Here is a 19,055-nt window from a genome sequence, read left to right as displayed (position 1 = left end):
TCATCAAATTTTATGTTTCCAATAGATTAAAAATTGGATCAAGCTTTCTGAGAACCATTTACTAATAATAGTATTTTACTAAAATACAAAAAGTATTTTTGCAGTATTATTTTAGGAGCTATTTCGTGGATTCCATTGAAGACAAGATACGGTCACACTTAAAACCATATTTTCATCTAAACAAGCGTTTTTTCGTTTCCCGTAAAGTTGTTCCAAGTTTATCAATAAAAGAGGACGATTTCAGCAGCCATGCCAGCTTTAGATGCGGAAGCCGCCGATGAGCAGTTCAGCAATGATCAGCCCAAGTCGATGTCGGGTCCTATCATCGGGATTATCTACCCGCCGCCGGAAGTCAGAAGCATCCTTTGCAAATAAAAAACAAAATATTTCTTTACTTTTCCTAGCAAATGTTAATTTAATACAGTTTTCCGTGTACTCAGTAGCAATGCTTTAACAAATAGATATCGTTGACAAGACCGCCAGTTTTGTGGCTCGTAATGGGCCGGAGTTCGAGGCCCGGATCCGGCAAAATGAGCTGGGCAATCCGAAGTTTAATTTCTTAAACGGTGGCGATCCCTACCACGCCTACTACAGGCACAAGGTCAACGAGTTCCGCGAGGGCAATGGCAAGTTTGGATTGTAACCCGTCATGAACCTCTGTTTTATGTAATTTGTGTTTTTCAGATGCCGGAAACTCTGCCATTGCGGGCATGAAGCAACTGGCCGTGACCAGTGCTGCTCAGCAGCGTCAGCAGGAGCTCTTGAAGCAGGTTGTGGAGCAACAGTTTGTGCCCAAGGAGCCGCCGCCAGAGTTTGAGTTCATCGCCGATCCGCCTTCCATTTCGGCTTTGGATTTGTAAGAATCCCATTAAGCCAACTCGGTAGCCAACTAATGCATTACACTTTTCATACAGGGACATTGTGAAACTTACAGCTCAGTTTGTGGCTCGTAATGGCCGCCAGTTCCTCACCAATCTGATGAGTCGGGAACAGCGCAACTTCCAGTTCGACTTCCTGCGTCCCCAGCACTCACTCTTCCAGTACTTCACCAAACTCCTGGAGCAGTACACCAAGGTGCTGATACCGCCCAAGGATCTGTTAGGCAAGCTGCGCGCAGAAAGTGCTCCGGGTAGGGGCAGCATGAACCAGGTGTTGGACCACGTCAAGTACCGGGCTAATTGGCAGCGCCACCAGGAAGCACAGCGTCGGCGTGAAGAGGAAAAGATCGAGCGAGAACGCGTGGCCTATGCCCAGATTGACTGGCATGACTTTGTAGTGGTAGAGACGGTGGACTATCAGCCATTTGAATCAGGCAACTTTCCGCCGCCCACGAACCCGGACGAAGTGGGTGCGCGTGTACTCATGGAGGAACGCCTAATGGACGAGGAGGGCGACACAGAGATGCAGATCGAATCGGACGACGAGGGCGACTCCCATGTGACCAGCCACCTGGACAGCGGACTGAAGCTTTCGCAGATGGAGAACCGCGTCGGCATTCAGATGAAGAACGTCTCATCCTACAGCCAGCCAACGGGGGCCAAGAGGGACAACACCCAGGTACAGGACATGGACGAGGCCTCCAGCGACGAGGACACTCCCACGACCAAGCTGCAACCTGCAGTAGCGCCCATGCTGCCGCCTACACATGATAAGGTGTTGGTCAAGAAGTATGATCCCAAGGCAACGCAACCAAAGCCGGCACCCATGCCCACGGATGAATATCTCATCTCTCCGATTACGGGAGAGAAGATCCCAGCCTCCAAGGTATCGGAGCACATGCGCATCGGTCTGCTGGACCCGCGTTGGGTGGAGCAGCGAGACAAGCACACAGTGGAGAAAATCAATCAGGACAATGTGTTCGCTGCGGGCACAGCCATCGAGGCGAGTCTCAAGCAACTGGCTGAGCGCCGTACAGATATCTTCGGTGTGGGCGATGAGGAGACGGTCATCGGCAAGAAGCTGGGTGAGGAGGAGACCAAGAAAGACGATCGCGTCACCTGGGACGGACACACGTCCAGTGTGGAGGCAGCCACGCGGGCAGCCCGAGCAAATATTACGCTGGAGGAACAAATCCATCAGATCCACAAGGTCAAGGGGCTACTGCCGGACGAGGAGAAGGAGAAGATCGGGCCCAAGCCGGTGGGCAACAAGGCCACGCTATCAGCCCCGCCGCAGCCGTCAACCAAGTCGCAACACAGTCACTCTAGCCAGAATCAGCACCACCAAGGTGGCGGTGGAGGTGGTCATCACGGTCACCACAATATGCACCACCACCATCCGCCGCATCAGCAGGCGCCGCCCCACCAGTCGCACCACCACCATCCGCCGCAGCAGCCACAGCCGGTGATGCAGCTGATGCAACTGCGCCCACCCATGATGCGTAAGTAAATTAACAATATCGATCTGCTCCAAGAGCTTATCACTTATATTTTGCAGAACCGCCGTTTGGAGCAGGTGCCGGAGGCTACATGAACATGCAGCCCGGTGGAGGGCCCCCGCAGATTGCACCTGCTCCCCCTGTTGATTTAATGTCAATGGAGGATGAGCCGCCCTCCAAGAAGATCCGTACCGAGGATAATCTAATTCCAGAGGCCGAGTTTATTGCCTCTCACAAGGTAAGTTTGGACTTGAAATCAAATTCAAATGTGAAAATTAAACCATTTATATAAACACATTTTGTCACTTTCAGAGCCCTGTTACAATTCAGGTCCTAGTACCCAATTCTGACAAATCCGAGTGGAAGCTAAATGGCCAAATGATTGCCGTAACCATGGCACTTTCTGAGCCGATTACCAACCTCAAGACAAAGCTACAGGATGAAACTGGCATGCCGCCGGCCAAGCAGAAGATCTTCTATGAGGTAAAAAACAATACTAACATCAAGAAATTTAATTACAATACCTCGATCTATTCAGGGAATGTTCTTCAAAGACAGCAATACCATGGCTTTTTACAATCTGGTCAATGGAACCACGGTGCATTTACAAGTCAAGGAGCGAGGCGGTCGCAAAAAGTAGAAGGTTCTAAGATTAAAGTACCGTCAGACACAACTAGAGTTGCTCCATATATAGAAATTTATTTGTATATGGTTTCGCAAAAATTTGTAATAAATTGTCAATCACAGAATTTGTTAATTGCACTTTAGTTTTATCAATTTCAGGTGACTTTTAAAAAGGAGAGTAATTCGGGGAATGCTCGGAGTATAAAACGGAATGTTGCGTTGGGTTTACGGTAAGTCTATTCATTTGGATTGGCCAATATGCGAGCCATTTCGCGATATCGAAGTAGCATCGGAGCGTAGATTTCCTGGCTGTCCTTGTGTGGTTCACAGACAAGGTTCAGCTTATTGGTCGTCAGGCTAAGAATGTAATCTCGGTAACGCAGGGGCGTTTCCTGTTTACCCAGCTCCTCAAGGTAAAGAGCATAGGCGGCTCGGTAAGCGGCGCCCATTAAGGCAGCTTCATGTCCTTCATCCTGAAAACAAATTTGGATTAAATTGTATTTTTTGACAGAGGAAAACAAGGACCCACCTGAGTATAAACAGGTGAATTGAACACATCCGCGGTAGTCTGCAGGATAGATTTGTTAACAGATGCCCCTCCCGTGACAAGAATATGGGTTTCGTGCCCAAAGCGGTAGCCAAGGTCTTCGGCAACAGCCCGGTGATGTAGCATCTGCCCTTCAACTAGAGCGCGAATTTCTATTTGAGCCGAGCTGAATCTGTTGGGAAAAAAGGTAAAGAATCAGTAATTATCCCAAAGAGTTTTATAATACCCATTAAATGGTTTTAAACTAGAAAATAATCTAAATCTTTTTTGTTTTGGTATATCAAAAATCCATCTATGGGCCTTGAACGTAAAAAGTCATTGTAAATAATACATCTAGGACAAAAAAACCTCTAAAAATTACAATTTAAAGGTTTTTTTATCTTTGGCATCGGTAATGACTACTCTCTCATAATTTTAACAACTGCTGAGTTATTGGTTTCCATAAAAAAACAATACAGTCGGGCTTACTTGGTAACACCCTTGGCTGCCTCAGGTGACTGGGGTTTGATATCCTTGTTCCACCGCAGAACCCCCTGTGCCTTGGGAATGATTTCCATATCATTAAAGTGCACGGCCATGTTTCCGAAGTTTCCACGTGGCGTGGAGTCGAGATACTCATTGAATTTATCCCAATTGCCGCCAGACATCGACTTGTTGATTCCTTCACGGACCAATGAAGCATTTTTAAAACTAAAGAAGAAAATATGACTTAGCTATTTATTTCCTTTATATCCCGTCAATCCGTACCATAGCAGTGTCATATACTGATCCGTTATCGTTGGATGACACAGAACATGACCCTCCTCCCAGTTGAGTGGCTCCTTCAAGCTCATCATTAGGGTGTCACTTGTGCCCAGAGAAATGGTCAGCCATTTTTCGTTCACAAGCATTCCAGACAGCGCCGAAGGATTGTCCCCCGTGCTGGCGACCACTTTGCAATCAGGCGAAAAACTAAATCGCTTAACGAAGAACTTGCAGACGTTGCCTACAACGGTATTCGGACTGATCGGAGGACCCAGACGCTCGTCCAGATCGGGTGCACAGACATTAAGGCATTCTTGGGACCAAACCTTCTTTCGAATGTCTAACAAATTCATACCGGAGCCGTCACTAAAGTCGATGGGACAAATAGAGCCTAGAAAAAGCGACGATATGAAACTGCTGACCAATGAGATTCGTTTGGCCTCGTCGTAGGCGTGGCAGCGCTTCTGATAAATCTTTCTAATCTGGGGGCCCGTGAACCGTTCGTAGCATTTGGAGCCGGTTAGTTCTGCCATTTTAAGTTTGCCGCCCACGGCCATTTCCATCTCTAGGCACTGCTTTGTGGTGGTGGCGTCCATCCAAATAGGAGTACGGTTGACTACAAAGGCTGAGTCATCGATTTGTGCGTGAAGGAACTTGTCAGAATTAAGGCTTTGCAGTGTCTTGAGGCCGTGCTTGGACCAGTACACCGAACCATGCTGCTGTCCGGAGCCACTGATGGCCACCACTGTACTAAGATCAGCTTGCTGCATCACTAGGCGGTCCAGCACAATGTCCATGGCCTTCACCCACATCACGGGTTGTACAAAGTATCTGGTAGAAAAGATTATATCGAATTAAGTTAATATTCATATGTATGTATTTAAAGTTCTTGGGATTGGATAATATTTTTATTTGAAATTAACTATTTAGTAGTAAATACTTTAGTTGGCTCTTTCACTTGCAGAGGGTATTATAATTTCAGTCAAAAGTTTGCCTCTCTATAAAGTACATATATAAATTCTTGATCAGCATCCCCAGGAGTGCCGATCTAGCCATGTCCGTTTCTTCGCAAACTAATCCCTCAGTTTTAATCTGTTTGAAACTTTCATAAAAGTTGTCTTTCTATTACAAGCATATCACATAGGAATAATCGGAATAAAAAAGTTAAAAAAGTATATCTTTGTTGTTTTTGATTTGGTAATATTTAAGTACAATGGAATTACCGTTTTTTTATTAAATTAAGATCGGACAGCTATATGAGCTCCAATAAGAAAATAAAAAAAATGTATTTTGCTGTTTTTCTACTTATAAAAATATTCCTTGGAGATATAGTAATTATTTACTATATCAGAATTACGCTTTTAGTTTTTGCTGCCATAGAAACTATGGAAAAATGCAACGCAAAATCAAAATATGTAGCTTCATTGATTTTAGTAATATAGGCATAGACATCGAAATGTAGTCGTTTTGTAATAACTGCTAGGGTATATAAACTTCGGCTTTCCGAAGTTTGCTTCATTTCTTCTTTTGTTTAACTTTGATAAAAATATATTTTACAGAGTGATAACGAAAATCTAATATTCACTATCTTACTTAATAACTTCTGTACAGCAAGGACTTTAAAAAGCCTTAAAGATTTGGACAACTGTTTATAATCTACAGATAATAAACGAGAAAGGAAGATTACTTAAGCTTTCCGCAGTCTTATTTAAAATTGACATACGCATAATTTTTAAATACAACCAAATTCTATTCGATGGTTCCAATAAAAGCTAGAGGATTAGTCGTCTGTTCGGCAAGATCTTTTAAAATGATCAGAGTACACTCAAAAAATAAACTACTTTTATGATAGATTTTACACTGCGAAAAAAACTGCATTTAACCATACGGCAGAGAAACATATATTATCCATAGTATTTAGCAATCGGACTTTGATAAAAATTCAAAATTAGACAAAAGAAACCCAAAAATTTTAAAAACAGCCGATTTTTTATATATATATATATAGATAAAGACGGATATAGATGTCAGTTCAGCGCCATTTCAAACAGAAATAAAACGATTTAGCTAGCTTTTAAACTGAGCTCGCATTCGGTATAGAATAAGATGGACATATCAACTCGCCTAGTGATCCTGATAAGGAATATATACGCTTTATGGTGTCGGAGATGTCTCTATAACTGAGTTATAAACTTCTGATCAACCCTCTGCAAGGGTGTAAAAATGTCAAAATATTTGGTCTATTATAAGGACCCAATTTAATCCCAGACTCACTCATTTTTTTCGGTTCCGCTGTTGGCTCCGCCCGTGGTCCGAAACTCCGGGAGGTCGGTGTCGAATTTCACTTCCGCAGCGGCAATGACCTCCATTTTGCAATTCAGCAGGACCGCTTTGAGCTAGGAGGAGAAAAGGGGCAGCAATTAGAGATACGGAAGCAGAGACACACCTTGAAAGTAACGATCAAACCCGAACAGAGGGCAACTAGGAGTCACCGCTGGCGTCATTCAGGAATTGTGAAAGTTATTGCGGCATTATTAAGATAATGCCTTTGGCCAATACATCCGAACATGAATTTTAATAATCAACCCATAATAGTTAAACGGTTGGTGTTCGGGGCTTTGGCAGATAAGCGAGAATAGAGCCCGGGTCGCTGTCACTGATAAGAATAGTTTCGTGTTCAGGGGCAAACAGGTTCCCGAGTTCCGTTTGACCTTTTCCAGTAACACCATTCCCACGAAGCCGGATGAGATGGAGTTAGTTTGTAGACGCCTCCGCATCTCAGGCACAAAAACACAACGTGGGCAGTTCCAGTTCTCACCTTTTGCGTGCTCAAGTCGAAGCCCAGGAAGGCTCGTTTTATCTGCTTCGGCGGACCCATTTCTAGATTTCTTCCGGTGCTCTTGGATGCCCCAAATCGTCTGACGCTCGGAATCCAGCAATTTGCCGCCCTAGCCCTCGGCTCACAATTCTATACGAACAGCCGAGAGTTTTTGTGTTGACGGTATCGAAATTTTGAGTCACAGTGTGACTGTTGCTTGATACTTGAAAATTGCCAGCTTCAGGTGTTCGTGGCGCGCTTTTGTAAATTTTCACCTGCCTCAGAGTTTTTTGCATGTAAAAAGTTAAATTTTAATGGTGAAAACAAACGGAAAGTTATTTACTGACCTTGAAACTGACCTCAAATAGTAGGTTTGCTGGAAAATGCGCTCAAGACGAAAGCCATGTTTCCTCTATGATGAAACATTGGGAAATTACAAATATTTCTCGACTAGAAAGATAATTAGTTTTCTACCGTGAATGAAAGAAGTTAAAACAGGTAAATTTATATCTTTTTTGAACTTATGGCTTGAAAGTCTACAGGGAATAATAAGTTAATCTTAATAATAATGACTTCATTACTTGCGGAACACTTGTAAACCCAAACTTTGAAAAGCGCGCCAGTAATACGTAAAATTGTGGATTTATTAGCATATAAGGTAGTCACACTGTGACCTAAAATTTCGATACCATCAACACCTCTTCGATATAGGGCTAGGCTGGCAGCCCCGTTACGCTGAAATTAGGTATTTTTTAACGGCCCATTCCGCTGCCACACTTTTTTAGCTATTATCATTTTGTGCCAGGAAGGAAATCGCTAGTTATAGATCGTAATTGAAAAATTAAGTCAAATTGAGGTGATATTCAAAACCGACTGATTGAGCATGTCGCTGAACTACGAGGAGATGAGCTGGTCGGGTGAGTTTTCCGCTTTTCGCGGCTCCATGCGGGCGCCCACGTCAGTGGTTCCATTTGTCATGTGTCCCAAGTTTTCATGGACCGAGAATGGGGGCATGAATGAAAAGTGCCGAGTCCTAATCCTTGGGCCCTTACAGATGTGCGGGATCAGTTCAGGAAGTGGCGCGAGGAGACGGGCCGCCACAGTGAGGAGGTGGTGCAGCTGTGGGTGGCTGTTCTGGAGGACAAGGTTCACAAGACCGGCAACGAGCGCCATCTCATTCTGGAACAAGTGATCATCGCGGCTTTGGACACCGCCCGCTTCGACATCGCCACCCAGTGCACCAAGCAGCTGGCCCTGGAGTTCCCGGGCAGCCTGCGTGTAATGAAGTTCAAGGCGATGCGATACGAGGCTTTGGAGCAATATGACGAAGCCGATGAGGTACTGGACGTCATCATCGCCAAGGACGAGACCAATGCCGCGCCCAGGAAGCGCAAGATTGCTATCCTAAAGGCACGCGGCCGTCGCTTAGATGCAATCAAGGAGCTCAACGAATATCTGAAGAAGTAGGTTCTTAGTTTATTCGAAGGGGACCTTTGATACAACCCAAAGCATTGGATTTACTAATTTATACCTTTTAAAAGAAGCGAGCAATATTGTTTTTAATATTTTTTTATTTGATCAGTTTAATTAATTAAGTTTTTCGGTTTAAGCCCTCTTTTGCACACCACGAAGTTAAAAAAAAGACCTTAAAAGGCAGACCTTATAAGAAACAAGATTATAGGATGGCCAATTTGGCTTATAAAAGTGTGGGGTTTTAAAAATGAGCGCCTAGTTTTTAATTTCCCCTCCATTGTTTTTTTTTTCATTAATTTTTCATAATTTAATTAATTAATTTAATAATAATTTTTCATTAATTTAATATGTGTACTATATTTTCACATTAAACTTTATCTAACTACATTTAGGGAACTCAAAAATTAAAATGTGGAATATATACCATAAAAGAAAAGACAATCCCATACACTTTTAGTCATTCATGCGATAGGCTCATCTTTCGGGTTTTTTGAGTATTCTGTGAATAAAGCTTGCACGGTTTTCTCAGTATTCTTGCACACAAATTCATCAAAATATATATATTTTTTAATTTTCACAGGTTTATGTCTGACCAGGAGGCTTGGCACGAGCTGTGCTCCATGTATCTGGCTGAGGGCGAGTTCGGCAAGGCGGCTTTCTGCATGGAGGAGGTTCTGCTGCATAATCCCCATAGCCATTTGATACATCAGCGGCTGGCGGAAATACGCTACACAATGGTGACGCATAGATACTCCTTATTTTTTAGAATAGTCCTTCTAATAAAATTTTTTTTTTAGGGTGGCGTCGAGAATGTGGAAACAGCTCGCACTTACTACTCCCAAGCCTTGAAGCTGAACCCCCACAACTTGCGGGCTCTATATGGCATTTACTTGTGCTGCAACTATTTGGCCAACTCCAGAGCAGTGAGCTCAAAGCGCAAGGAGCTGCAAAAGCTGGGTCAGTGGGCTCTTGAACAAGTTTCGGAACACACCACCAAACAATCCACAATTAAGAACAACGACAAACTGATTCTGTCATTGGAGGCTGCCTTAGGAAACCTGGAAATCAAATCGAATTGACCAATATAAGCACTTATGGATATCACATCATTTGTGCAATAGATGCCAGAAAGTAATGATTCCAAATATTCTCAGAAATGGGTTTCCAGTTTCTGTTTCTTAAGCAAGTTACATAGATAAACATTTAAAGAAGCGGGAGTAAAAAGAATTTTATAGTCAGTGGCATCCGAGCTAGTATTTTTGATGTTAAAATATCGGTGACGGCTTAGAGCTCGGATCATTTATAACCTTGAACATTGAGGTATGCGAAAATAGTCCTGTAATAAATTTAGAAAAATCAATTATCAGTACATGATGATTTTATTTGTTATACCAATTATTTGTGATTGACACGTAGAAACCATTGAAATGTCACTGCTCAGTTTTATTTCAGGGCTCTTTTTTTTCTCTTTGTTGACCTTAATTTTACAAATTAATTTCATTGCTGGTTAATGCCAACGTTTTCACTTCTGTAACATTAATCAGACATTGAACGACATTCATAATGCTGTTAAAATGAACATTTATTCTGAAAATGGGGCTCATTATACATATACGACCTGTTTACTTGACTATTCATAGAGTCCATTGACTTGCATTTTTATAAAAATTGCTTTAATGCACTAGATTAATTCTCACTAGGCTGGTGCGTGTCCATCGCCACACAATTGCATATTGATATACGTATGTGCAAGGCAATTATCATAGGCATATTTATTTGCATCGTTCTGTAGGTGCAATCGACGACTGCAGGGCATCCGAGGGCAGCGCTGATAATCCAGCGGACGGTTAAAAATAGTCCAACAATGGGACAGAATGCAATCAGTGGAATACCCCTCCCTCACTTCGGCGAAGCACTTCAATTTGTCGAGGAGCCGTTGACGTAGGTCCGTCCACTGTGGGATTTCCTCGAATGTTTTGACCGGAAGAAGTCCTTGAATGTGAGTGCAGGTGCGGCTTGTGGCTTCTCCGAGTTGCTGGTGGAATCCCGACCATGTCCTTGCGAGGAGGAGAGCGCCGTGTGACCTCCATTCCCGCTGCTGGGGCAAACCTGGAGTCCATCGAGGTATTTCAGTTGGGGGAGCACCTGCAGGATATACTCGCGGGGTCCTTGTCCCCCAAAAACGGTGCGGATGCCAGGATTGCCCATGCAGGAGAGCTGATCTAGCGCGGGACACTGGCGTTCAATGCGGTGAATCCAGTCTGTTATGTTCGCGATGTCGCAGTTATTGATCCTGCAAAACAAAAAGGCAGTATTACATGGGATTTTATTGAAGCTATCCTTAGATCTCACCACAAAATCCTTAGGCTTGGCAGATAAGGAAAAGTGTTTATATCCAGGTTAACATTGCGGTCCAAAATCAAAGTGTCTAGGTCCTCGAAGAACGATAAAAACCGCAGATTACGAAAATCGTTGTGGCTCAGGTCTAGATACCGGGTCTGTGTTGCGAATTTGTCGGCCAGTCGCTTGGGAATTGTCTTCAAATTCTCATAGGCCAGCGAAATACGACCGTTGTCCTCCAAAATACTCTCCGTGAATGACACATCCTCACTGGGACAGCTGCTGGTTGAGATGAAGGAGTACGGATTCGGCGAGAGCATCTTGCGACCGTTGTTGGGACCGCTCAGAAAAACGTCGTTATATTCGTAGTTCAAGCTCTCCAGCGACTGGATGTTTGCACAGGTCCTGAGCACCTCCGTCAGGCAGGGATTAGATGGGCTGGAACCGGATTATGGAGGCTTTATTCTGAATTCGTGGGAGTGCAACGACTCACCTGTCTTCGGAGTTGGAGCGTTCAGAGGTCGATGTTCCAGACATTACTGCGCTTTGTCCTCATAACTAGTAAGTAATCCTATTCTCAGTATATTCCAATTGGGATTGGGAGGCCGGGTATATTTTGGTCCAACGTCAATGAAAGACTGAGAAAAAAGTGACACTTGGTTCTCGCTCCGCTCAGATTATCTGAGTCTTCCGCTCGCCAAGTAAACACTCGAATATGTGTGTATATTGAAACAATTGTCATCTCGGTGGTCACAGTTACCCAGCGCACTCAAAATACACTTTGCAAAAATATTCCATATATTCGAGTTATTTCCTCTTTTAAGATAGTAAAACAATGTGAAATATTTTCCGAAAATTATATATTATTATATTATATTATTATTATTATATATTATTACCCTTGCAAAGGGCAATTTCAATAAAAAGTTTGCAATGCAGCGAAGGGCACATTTCAGACCATTTAAAGTATATAATATTCTTGATCAGCATTACCACGCGAGTCGATTTTGCCAAGTTTGCCTGTCCGTCCGTACATTTGTCCTTTTCTACGCAAACTAGTCCATCAGTTTTAAAGGTATTTGGATAAAACTTTTCCAAAAATCTTTCTGTTGCAGGTGATACACTTACAGGGTTGGACCGGATCGGCCTACTATATTAAATCGGTCCAATAGGAACAATCGGGAAAAAATAACAATAAAAACACCTTCGTTGTTTCTTAACACATACCGATATAGTCCGATTTTTAACTATTACAGAATTACGATTTTACTTTTATAGAAATAGGACGACTATATGATAAAGCTGCGATAGAAACGATCAAAGATAAATATTTCATTTTTGTACATAACTTCTTCTTTTCTTAATTTTATTTAAGTATAAAATGAGCGATGCTCCATTTACTTTAATAACTTTTAAATTAACAATTTATTGGGAACAAAATAAAAATGATTCAAATTTAATTAAATATATACAAACAAAAAAACAGAATGGAAATAAAAACATACTTTCAAATAGTTACCTATTTTTCTTAGTGTACTGTGACTCGCTCAGATTAGTAAGTAAGAATACAATCGCACATAGGTCGAGAACAACAAAACAAAGTACGAGGAACAGAACTCTATTGTTTTCTCTTTGTTGATGCTGATACCCTGCCTGGAATTTTCTATTGTCGTGGTATGTTAGTTCCTATGAATGTTTTGTGCACCATTTGGTTATCCACTTACAAAGCTTCTTATCAAATTTAATGTACTTTCAGTAAGAGCAGCTTATCTTATGCTCTTCTTTACCCTCAACGACTATTTTTAGTGCCTTTTATGAAAGTCATAAACTCTCAAAAGCAGTCTTTTTAATTTACGTGTCTTAAAATAATTGGTTTACTATTTTCGGTGAAAACATTCTACTATTGATTTAATTTTCATATGTACATATATAAAATATTTGTAATAGTAAGGGTGTAGAAAGCGTTAATAAACTTTGTAAATCTTGTTCACCCTTTGTACGCATGGAAATATTTTTTGTACTTTTGTTTATACATATGTGCTAGAAGCGCTGACCGATTGTCAAGTCGATTGCAGGCGGAAACATAAAGAAAACGTGAAAATATGTTGATTATGTGACATTAATCTAGCCTTACTGGCACTAGTTACATTAATTAAGCCCGTTACTCGGGTACATTGAATTCATTTAAAGGTATACCACCATGAGATGGAAGCTTTTCCGATCCTATAAGGTTATACTCATTATCAGGACTATCAGCCGAACTGATCTAGACATGTCCCTGTGAAAGACGGGAAAACTGGCCACACCCACTATAAAAAGTAGCAAAATTCTGTAATCCACTGGTATTCAATATTTTTCGCCACAAGGGATTTTTCTAATCACACAATTTTAGCTGAAGTTACCACGAAATTAAGGTTAAAGGACATAGCTTTGACCAATGGCTTCAGGTCAGTGGCTGCCCCTCGACAAAAGATTACGTTCGTAACCATCTGCTGTTTACCTATTTATTTAGGCATTATTTAACAAGCAGTATCTATAGCTTTCATTCCTGTTTTTATTTTGTTAAACTTTAAATTGTGTTCAATATTAAAACAAAAAACACTTACAATTTTATCTGAACAAACCCTTTCTGTGGTATAGAACTGAATAGTAATCCTAATTTAAAAGTTTGATACAATTTTTGAATTTAAACTATTATTATATTAAACTGGTTAAGCAAACGAACTAATTTTTTTGAAAAATAATAATATATTTAAAATTATAAATAAATATAAATGAGCTTAAAATTGTAAATAAATAATTGTAAAAGATAAAATGTTCCATAAATCAAAGAATGTCCAAGTTTTAAGAGTAATATTAAGTTTTTATTTTTATAGAAATGTAATGGTTGGTTTTGCCTAAAGAAGCACTACTGTGGTTACACCTATTAATTGATAGTAACTGCCCAAGTTTACGTGTTTGCGGTTTTTCCCTAAGCTTTGAACTTACGAATCACTCACTCATTCATTAAGTTAATTTACCTATGCATAGGCACTCGTAAGCGACTCGAACAAGTGTCCAAAGCACTACCATATCACTAACAATGTAGTGGCATGGCCTGAGCGCCATGCAATACGGAGGCGCGGCGAGCCCCCGGCGGACTTTCGCTCTCAGCGCTTCTGAATCCCCCCCCCCAGCCGTACTGCTCGCAAAGCTGCCTGGTACTCGTACCGCTGGCGATGGGGCTGGACTGGAGCATGGCGAGCTGTCGGCGGCAGTCAGCTCCACGCTCTAGACCCCAATAGTTCGGCGCGGCCTACACGCGGCAAAAGCTCAGCAAGATCGATCGAATCGACTTTTCGAGAGTGTGTGCGAGTGTTTTTTTGCGGCGGTGCACAGCTGTTGACTAATTCTCCATCGGCGCTTGGCCTCGAGTTGCAAATCGAGTCACTTCAAATCGCAGCGGTAATAACAAAAAACACTACGGCGTTTACATAAACATGCAATTGAGCATGCGAGCATAACAAAAACAAAATTGAGTTTCTTATTGATTACTCGGGTTGCCAGTGGCACCACCCAAACAACCATCAAATCGATTCTAGCACAGGGAAAAATATGACTAAATTCGTTCCCAATTCGTTTTTATTTGTCTATGACATTACGATAAACAATTATAATTTTATTCCATGCACAACATGAATCAACAGTTGTTTACTATATCACTATAAATTTGTGTAATATTATTTTAAAAATATTTAAACTAAGTTTGTGTACTAATTAAAAGTTTAAACGACATTTGTCACCAGTTCGAGATTAATTGTGAAAAATTGGGGAATTTAAAAAAAAAATTAACAGCATTTTGTGAATAATTCCCTTGAAATGTATCATATATGTATATGCCTACCAATTAAAAATGCTGGGAATCGTCATCAATTCGTCTTAATTAATAATCAAAATGAATCTTGAAAATTTGTATTTCATTTAGTATAACCTAATTATTATTTAAAACATATTTGTAAAATTGATGAATAATCAATGAAATCTCTTTCAACCCAATTCGGTTGGAAGAGATTTCTGTAACACCGTAAAATTTTGATAATTCCTAGTCATTCTGAACTTCGGTTTATTTTTAAAATATGAAAGAAATACGTTTTTGACTTCGGCTTAGGATAAGTCGATTGACCTTTTTCAAGGAGCTTGCTGTATGGGACATAATTTCTCCCTGTGTACTAACCCCCTAATATTTATTGACTGACTGACAACATACGATGTACTCTGTATGTACAAACATACACCATTCACCGAAAGAGGTCTTTTGCTCTTATCGCAGGCGCGTGTTTACCTCCAGTGAATTTGAATGTTGATTTGTGTAGGATTGCGACTCGCACTTGTGAAAACTATTTCACTATTTAAGCGTCTTTACTGTGACACAGTGGAGCGTGGATGTGCATGTGGATGTGGATGTGCATAATAAATGGCATTGGCCAAAGCAGGTTTTTGCTTAAATGCTTAAAGCTTAAATGCCAAAAGCATAAACCGAAACCTAAGGCGACACCCTTATGCACGGTGCCAGCTTTAGCGAGTGCCCACTGTGGCCGTGCTCAAGTGGAAATGGGCATCTGCGAAACGAGTGAGTTCATTGATTAAAAGTGCTCAGCTGACGTTGCCGTTTCTTTGTGAATCTTATCAGAGGAGCAACAAAAATAGGAAAACCAATTAAAAGCACCAATACATCAGATCGTACGAGACTTTCTGCCATGCAAAAGCGATCGAACCCGGGGGCATTCGTATGTAAGCGGTATTTTAATGCAGATACTTGCGTAGTAGTCACAAAGAATCGCATTGTATAAGACCAAAGTCCATTAAAAAGCCTTGTCTGACTCGCAAATCGCCATAGACTCCGATCACTTTCCGTGCCGATCGTGCGCGCAATCGCCAAAGTTTATCATTCGGTGGCGAAATGTGCTAAATTCTGACTGATCGGAGTAGAAACAAAACCAGTATAGGTATAGTGTTTATGAGTGTCACGGTAAATATTAGACACTTTCACAGAGTGCTCCCCAACGTAAGCAAATACCCAGATCAAGGGTTTATTTGTACTGTCACTGGATGGGTTGAATATCGCAGTTTTCAAGCAAATAAAATAGATCCTGTGGAACTATTGTAACGACGGGAGAATCGGTTTTGTAAGCTGTCGTTATGCCGGAATTCAAGGGCAACCCACAATACGTGAATGCTAATTTGGCGCTGCGACCTTTCTCGATGTCATTTCGGAATACGAGCACTAAGTAAAATATGCAAAAACCGCATTCAAAAACGAAGGCAGCATGTGTTCAGATTCTTACATACCTCTTAACAACAGGGCGTATTGATTTATTTATTTTCTACAAACAGACTGAGACTCTCACATGTTTGTTTGCTAGTTTTGATTTATTATACGATCCCAACTGAAAGAACAATCCAAAAATAATTGTTAAGTACCGGGTATCCGAAACGGCAATACGAAAATTTTAATTTGTTTGTTGCTTTTTTAATTTCGTTTATTTTTGTTTTTCCCTCATTTGCGTCATGCCCATTGATGAGTTTTTCAATATCGTAGAATTGTTTTTATCCCAAATAGACTTCCTAAAAATTTAAATACAAGTCGAATCCCTACAGCCTAAAGATAAGGATAGTGCTAAATTAAATTAAAGTCCAGTACTTATCGTCTTGTTTTTCGACATTGGAGTCTATCTTTTGGATATATGTATAGGCAAGGTTACCTTTTTATTTAAAATATTGTCAGGGTCCAAGGCATTGACGTAATTGTAAGTTACAAATCTACGGAAATGGTTGAGCTTAATCAATTAAAATAATTAAATTTACCAATAGTATTTTTAAGAATTCGAATAGTTGTACCCTTGATATAAAAACAAATCCTCTTAAGGTAAAGTTTTTATTTATTAAATTGAAGCAAAAAATTTTTAAAAGTTGTCTATTAATGTTTTTTTCTAGTAAAGTTATTTAGGGAATATTATCATTTTTCCCAGTACTAAATTGAGACCAATAAATTGCTTCGCACCTTTTTTATAGAATACCACTCAGTTCAATAAAACCTGAAAATTAGATAAGCCATTCTTTGGCAATTTCCTGGTCACTCGCTCGTTTAGTGCTTATCAAAATTGCAATATTTACAATTATTGATTACTTAAACACAGCATGTGATAAACTTTTTGCCACCGGTACAAAGTGTTAAAAGTGATTGATTTTTGCCGTATGCCCTTGTGTGTGGGACCACCTTTTCTCATGACTAAATAGACAATAAAATAAAATAAAATCAATGCCAGCAACGTGCAAACAAGGGAAAAGTAAAAAGTAAAAAGTCAGGTGGCGTCTTCCCCACCTGCCTACAAAGGTGTATGCGAGACTCTTAACTGAGTGGAATTTCAGCCGACTAAAGTCTATGCGAACTCACGCGGGTTAATGGAATATCATACACAAAGTATTCATATGGGAAAATATAGCTCGCTCCGGGCAGCGTCCAATTTATTCATTGGCGACATTTGAGCAATAGAAGGACAGGGTCAGACACTTCACCGCCGTGTTCCATTTCAATTTCGCGATTGTCGGGAAGTGTGAGCACTAATTGGTCGTGTGCCTGGAATGCTAATTAGATGGTCGAACTTCACCTAGAACGTCTGATTACTCATGCGTACCAGCACATTTCTCGAAATGCAATAACAAACACTTAGTTAAATCACTGTCTACATACGCAATGCAATCCATTTAATTTATTCAATGATATTTTTTGTGCCATTTCAGGGTTTCGAGTTTAAATTACTCCCAAAAAGGCACAATGACTGGATCAGGTAAATATTTAAATTAAAACATTTAACTTGACATCAAAAAATAGGATATAATACTTTGTAAGATGTAGACAGATCACATCCATGTGGAAACCATAATTTTAAAAATAGCAGATTAACAACTTTCATTAAAAATGTCATGGTCAGTTTAACGAGATGTCAGGAAATACATTTTAAAGCATACTTCTAGGAAAATATTTATTTTTGTATAATGTAAAAACCGGTGTGTATAATAAGGGGGGTCAAACTTATTTGACTTTAGCAGCTTTCATTAACTAACTTTAATAGGACAGATCCCCGTATTATTTCTATGGTTAGTAAAACTTTTTATGAATTTTATGCTAAAGTTTCAAAAAGAAATTATAATTATATATTTTTCTTTACTTGTGGGAATCCTAGACTGAAAAGTTTTGTCTGAAGATTAAACAAACAAGTATCTAATTACTTTATTCCTAATTAAAACGGCTTACTTTTGATTTACCTTCCAGTCCACGATCCGAAATGGAGTCTGGAGCGCCGCGAATCCTCTGGCCATTTGGTGTGGCGCAAGGACTCGCCGGAATCGAAAGTCCGGTTTCGTTTTGACGTCGAGGTCCTGGAGTTTGAGAAGCATCCGCATGAGGAGCTCGAGGACAGGGAGGACCACTTCTCGATCACAAGCCTCTCGGCGACGGTGGCCATGTGTGCCACCTGTGTGGCCGTGGTGGCCGCCTCCGTTTTCCTGCCCTGGTATCTCATGGAGAAGGTGGGATCGCTCTGAGGCGAGATCTTGTATATAGGCACAGCCTTGACGGTATTAAGTAGACTCTTGTACATAAACAAGCGTAGATTTAACTATTTGTAAATAGTACGTACGTTGTAAATAGACCCTAAACGCAGACTGTGTGGTTTTTGTAAATAAAGAGTTTGAGAAACTCTCGGTGCAATAAGAGTGCGACAGTGACTGCGAATGCCAAACTATGGAATGTGGATTGTATTTTAGGATGTGTAAATTCTCATAAGTGTAGTCCTATGAAAGTTCACAAAGATAGTTTATGGAATAAACGAAATACTTGCCCTTTAAAGTGCTGTCTTTTTTATTGGAATCCCGAGAGAACGCAACTGCTTAATGCAATAAGACAGGATTACATGACCCCGAGACTTCTTTACAGAAGCCGCTGTGATAAATGTTCCTCACGCACAATGCTGAGGCCACTTCTTTTGGAAACACTACTCAGAATTGAAAGCGACCAATTAGACCATGAGATGCACACAATAAATATCCCAACCCCTGAATCTGGACCAATTTAAGGTAACAATCATCCCCCG

The 19,055-nt window shown here is 40.8% G+C and overlaps 5 protein-coding genes across 5 annotated transcripts; 3 read left to right on the top strand and 2 right to left on the bottom strand.

The window, feature by feature from the left end:
- The first annotated feature begins 157 nt into the window (after positions 1-157).
- Positions 158-3,126, top strand: LOC108041046 (splicing factor 3A subunit 1). Its single transcript, XM_017118816.2, has 7 exons — positions 158-358; positions 462-626; positions 685-856; positions 915-2,380; positions 2,437-2,615; positions 2,690-2,860; positions 2,916-3,126. Exons 1-7 carry the CDS (start codon positions 250-252, stop codon positions 3,015-3,017), a joined length of 2,364 nt encoding a protein of 787 aa, XP_016974305.2. The 5' UTR covers positions 158-249; the 3' UTR covers positions 3,018-3,126.
- On the bottom strand, positions 3,052-7,310 carry LOC108041047 (xylulose kinase). The gene is made up of 6 exons (XM_017118817.2): positions 7,111-7,310; positions 6,567-6,688; positions 4,296-5,123; positions 4,017-4,238; positions 3,531-3,720; positions 3,052-3,474 (listed from the first exon to the last, which is right to left on the bottom strand). Exons 1-6 carry the CDS (start codon positions 7,168-7,170, stop codon positions 3,238-3,240), a joined length of 1,659 nt encoding a protein of 552 aa, XP_016974306.1. The 5' UTR covers positions 7,171-7,310; the 3' UTR covers positions 3,052-3,237.
- Positions 7,311-7,857: 547 nt separating this feature from the next.
- On the top strand, positions 7,858-9,952 carry LOC108041048 (ER membrane protein complex subunit 2). Its single transcript, XM_017118818.2, has 4 exons — positions 7,858-8,027; positions 8,165-8,573; positions 9,164-9,320; positions 9,381-9,952. Exons 1-4 carry the CDS (start codon positions 7,994-7,996, stop codon positions 9,660-9,662), a joined length of 882 nt encoding a protein of 293 aa, XP_016974307.1. The 5' UTR covers positions 7,858-7,993; the 3' UTR covers positions 9,663-9,952.
- A 194-nt stretch (positions 9,953-10,146) lies between these two features.
- LOC108041049 lies at positions 10,147-11,618 on the bottom strand. Its single transcript, XM_017118819.2, has 3 exons — positions 11,417-11,618; positions 10,936-11,361; positions 10,147-10,876 (listed from the first exon to the last, which is right to left on the bottom strand). Exons 1-3 carry the CDS (start codon positions 11,458-11,460, stop codon positions 10,501-10,503), a joined length of 846 nt encoding a protein of 281 aa, XP_016974308.1. The 5' UTR covers positions 11,461-11,618; the 3' UTR covers positions 10,147-10,500.
- A 2,567-nt stretch (positions 11,619-14,185) lies between these two features.
- On the top strand, positions 14,186-18,811 carry LOC108053599. Its single transcript, XM_044456968.1, has 3 exons — positions 14,186-14,367; positions 17,704-17,750; positions 18,236-18,811. The coding sequence occupies exons 2-3, from the start codon at positions 17,738-17,740 to the stop codon at positions 18,505-18,507; spliced, it is 285 nt and encodes a 94-aa protein (XP_044312903.1). The 5' UTR covers positions 14,186-14,367; positions 17,704-17,737; the 3' UTR covers positions 18,508-18,811.
- The last annotated feature ends 244 nt before the right edge of the window (positions 18,812-19,055 follow it).

This window comes from Drosophila rhopaloa, unplaced genomic scaffold (genome assembly GCF_018152115.1).
Source record: "Drosophila rhopaloa isolate 14029-0021.01 unplaced genomic scaffold, ASM1815211v1 contig_155, whole genome shotgun sequence".
Lineage (NCBI taxonomy): Eukaryota > Metazoa > Arthropoda > Insecta > Diptera > Drosophilidae > Drosophila > Drosophila rhopaloa.
The sequence above is the reverse complement of the archived record's forward strand: the minus strand, read 5'-3'. Positions and strand labels throughout refer to the sequence as shown.

What these genes read in the sequence shown, in the direction of transcription:
- LOC108041047 (XM_017118817.2), bottom strand. Translation starts at nt 7,170, where the DNA reads ATGGGTCCGCCGAAGCAGATAAAACGAGCCTTCCTGGGCTTCGACTTG. An exon ending in AGCGGAACCGAAAAAAATGA is followed by an intron (nt 5,124 to 6,566) that starts GTGAGTCTGGGA and finishes CTTTTCTACCAG; the next exon opens with ATACTTTGTACAACCCGTGA. An exon ending in ATTCACCTGTTTATACTCAG is followed by an intron (nt 3,475 to 3,530) that starts GTGGGTCCTTGT and finishes ATTTGTTTTCAG; the next exon opens with GATGAAGGACATGAAGCTGC.
- LOC108041048 (XM_017118818.2), top strand. Translation starts at nt 7,994, where the DNA reads ATGTCGCTGAACTACGAGGAGATGAGCTGGTCGG. An exon ending in CTCAACGAATATCTGAAGAA is followed by an intron (nt 8,574 to 9,163) that starts GTAGGTTCTTAG and finishes TAATTTTCACAG; the next exon opens with GTTTATGTCTGACCAGGAGG. An exon ending in CGGAAATACGCTACACAATG is followed by an intron (nt 9,321 to 9,380) that starts GTGACGCATAGA and finishes TTTTTTTTTTAG; the next exon opens with GGTGGCGTCGAGAATGTGGA.
- LOC108041049 (XM_017118819.2), bottom strand. Translation starts at nt 11,460, where the DNA reads ATGTCTGGAACATCGACCTCTGAACGCTCCAACTCCGAAGACAG. An exon ending in CGCTCCAACTCCGAAGACAG is followed by an intron (nt 11,362 to 11,416) that starts GTGAGTCGTTGC and finishes ATCCGGTTCCAG; the next exon opens with CCCATCTAATCCCTGCCTGA. An exon ending in CCAAGCCTAAGGATTTTGTG is followed by an intron (nt 10,877 to 10,935) that starts GTGAGATCTAAG and finishes TTTGTTTTGCAG; the next exon opens with GATCAATAACTGCGACATCG.
- LOC108041046 (XM_017118816.2), top strand. Translation starts at nt 250, where the DNA reads ATGCCAGCTTTAGATGCGGAAGCCGCCGATGAGCAGTTCAGCAATGAT. An exon ending in CGAGTTCCGCGAGGGCAATG is followed by an intron (nt 627 to 684) that starts GCAAGTTTGGAT and finishes TGTGTTTTTCAG; the next exon opens with ATGCCGGAAACTCTGCCATT. An exon ending in TCCATTTCGGCTTTGGATTT is followed by an intron (nt 857 to 914) that starts GTAAGAATCCCA and finishes CTTTTCATACAG; the next exon opens with GGACATTGTGAAACTTACAG.